At 40.8% G+C, this 2,327-nt stretch overlaps 1 protein-coding gene across 1 annotated transcript in view; it reads left to right on the top strand.

Moving 5' to 3' along the window:
* Positions 1-2,327, top strand: part of Smarca2 (SWI/SNF related, matrix associated, actin dependent regulator of chromatin, subfamily a, member 2) — a 184,032-nt gene that overhangs the window by 57,508 nt on the left and 124,197 nt on the right. The window contains exon 10 of the mRNA XM_029567641.1: positions 1,382-1,435. Coding sequence (XP_029423501.1) covers positions 1,382-1,435 — 54 coding nt within the window. The remainder of the gene's footprint in view (positions 1-1,381; positions 1,436-2,327) is intronic.

Below are 2,327 nucleotides of genomic sequence, written 5' to 3'. Positions count from 1 at the left end.
TGACCAAAAGGAACTTAAGAAACAAATAGGTTTTTTGGCTTGTTTTTGTCTCAAAATTCCATTAAGAACAGACTCCATCCTTGCAAAGAAGACATAAAAACAGGCAACACAGAGGCAAGAGCTGGGATCTGAATGAAAACCTTTAAAACTATATGTGGGAAGAAGGCAGACCCACAGAGAGACAAAGACAGGCACAGAGACAAAGACAGAGAGAGAGAGAGAGAGAGAGAGCAAGAGAGCAAGAGAGTGAGAGAGATTGATTGTATATGCATATTTGGTAAGAAAATTATAAATTACATTATGAAAGAACTTAAATGCCACACGTTTATGGAACTGTTCAGTGTAGAAAAAGGCTAAATTTTAAACATTCAACATTTTCAGTAAAGTTTCTTTGTTAAAATGCAATTATTTTCATAGATGACAGAAAAGTGTTAATAGAATGAATGTCTTAAGTAAACAAAAATGAGTTGAACCTGATGACTTATTACTATATACATTTTCAATTAGCTAAAGATAGCTTGTTTTCTTCAATATCTTGGTAAAAGAAGTCACTATAGTTTTTTTCTCTCTTATTTTTAGTAATAATTTAAAAATAAAGGTTCTGTAAAAGTTACATATTTCACCTGTCAGAAAGGTGTTGTAAATGGAAGAAATTTTTGACTGTTTTGTATATATTACAGATGAGTTTGTCTTGAGTCTGTGTAAAATGTGACATAATCTGAGTTTCTCATTTGGCTGTCTTTGAGGCACATAGAGGTTAATGGACTAAGGCACTGGAATATTTAAGAAATGGTGGATGACGAATTTTTCATGTGATCACAGTGTCTGCACTGATTTCCCCACATACTACGGAAATACTGTTATGTTATGAAAGCCAATTAGGTAGAATGGAAAACAGCCAGGGAGCCGAGAGAATTTTGTTTTATTTTGTATTTTTGTAACAGATCCATGGTTCAGAGCTTATTCTTAATGGACAATTTTAGAATGCTGTTCTTCATTGCTGATGCAACCTTGCTTAGGGAATAGGAAAGTCAAGCTAAGTACGTCAGGATTTGTCTTCCGAGTGCCAGACTTGAGAAAATATTTCTGATTCTGCTAGCTTGATGATGCCGTGTCTTAAGTTCTATGTGCCCCTAAAGATGCAATCCATAGATCTCTAGTGCGGCCTTGACTCACATCTGACTTTGAATGACTCTGCAGGTTGCTAATATAGTGCATGCTTTAGCCTACTCCCTAGGAGGGCACACATGCCTAGTACTGTAAATCCGGTCAAGAACCGTGGTTGGGTAGCTTGCAGGTTCTAGGGGTAAACCTATTGCTGTTGCTGTGTTAAATGGACATAATGTCAAATTGTCCTGTTTTCTTGATTGTTGTTTTGCAGAAGGCTGAAGAGAATGCAGAAGGAGGGGAGTCTGCCCTGGGACCAGATGGAGAGGTGAGAGAACTGACACCCATTGGCTCTTAGGTTCAGCTGAGTGGAGCTTCTGTCATACTCTGTGGCACCACTCTCTGTGTATGCTAATTGTACTTTGTCTCAGCCACTCTTTCTTTAAAACTATTTATGTTTGTATGTATGTCTCTCTGTGTGTATTTGCATGTGCATGTGGGTACCTGCAGAGTTTAGAAGGGGATTGTCAGATTCCCTGGAGCTGGCATTACAGGCTGTGGTGGATACTGGGAACCAAACTCAGGTCCTGTGTAAGACCTGTAAATGCTCTTGATTGCTGAGCCATCTCTCCTAGCTTCTCATCTAATAATTTTTAAGTAAAACAGTACATTAGTGACTAAGGAGGTGGCTCAGTGGGTTAAGTGCTTGCTGTGGAAGTGTGAGGGTCTGAGTTAGGATTCCCCAGAACCCATGAAAAGCTGGATATAGTTTCATGCACCTATAATCCCAGTGCTCCTACAGTGAGATGAGAGGCAGGGACAGGAGAATCCCTAGAAGCTTGTGGGCCAGCTAACCTGACATTTGCAATGGCAAACAACAGTAGATTCTGTCTCAAGGTGGAAGGCAAGGACCAACACCCCAAGGTTGTTCTATGACCTCCACAGGTGTGACTGCACTCACAACATGAACAGGTACTCCCCCATGCCCCAGTGCTCCTACAGTGAGATGAGAGGCAGGGACAGGAGAATCCCTAGAAGCTTGTGGGCCAGCTAACCTGACATTTGCAATGGCAAACAACAGTAGATTCTGTCTCAAGGTGGAAGGCAAGGACCAACACCCCAAGGTTGTTCTATGACCTCCACAGGTGTGACTGCACTCACAACATGAACAGGTACTCCCCCATGCACACATACACACAAAGATTAAGAACACCCCTCAA

Source organism: Nannospalax galili, unplaced genomic scaffold, assembly GCF_000622305.1.
Source record: "Nannospalax galili isolate Female #2095 unplaced genomic scaffold, S.galili_v1.0 scaffold241, whole genome shotgun sequence".
NCBI classification, from domain to species: domain Eukaryota; kingdom Metazoa; phylum Chordata; class Mammalia; order Rodentia; family Spalacidae; genus Nannospalax; species Nannospalax galili.
The sequence above is the reverse complement of the archived record's forward strand: the minus strand, read 5'-3'. Positions and strand labels throughout refer to the sequence as shown.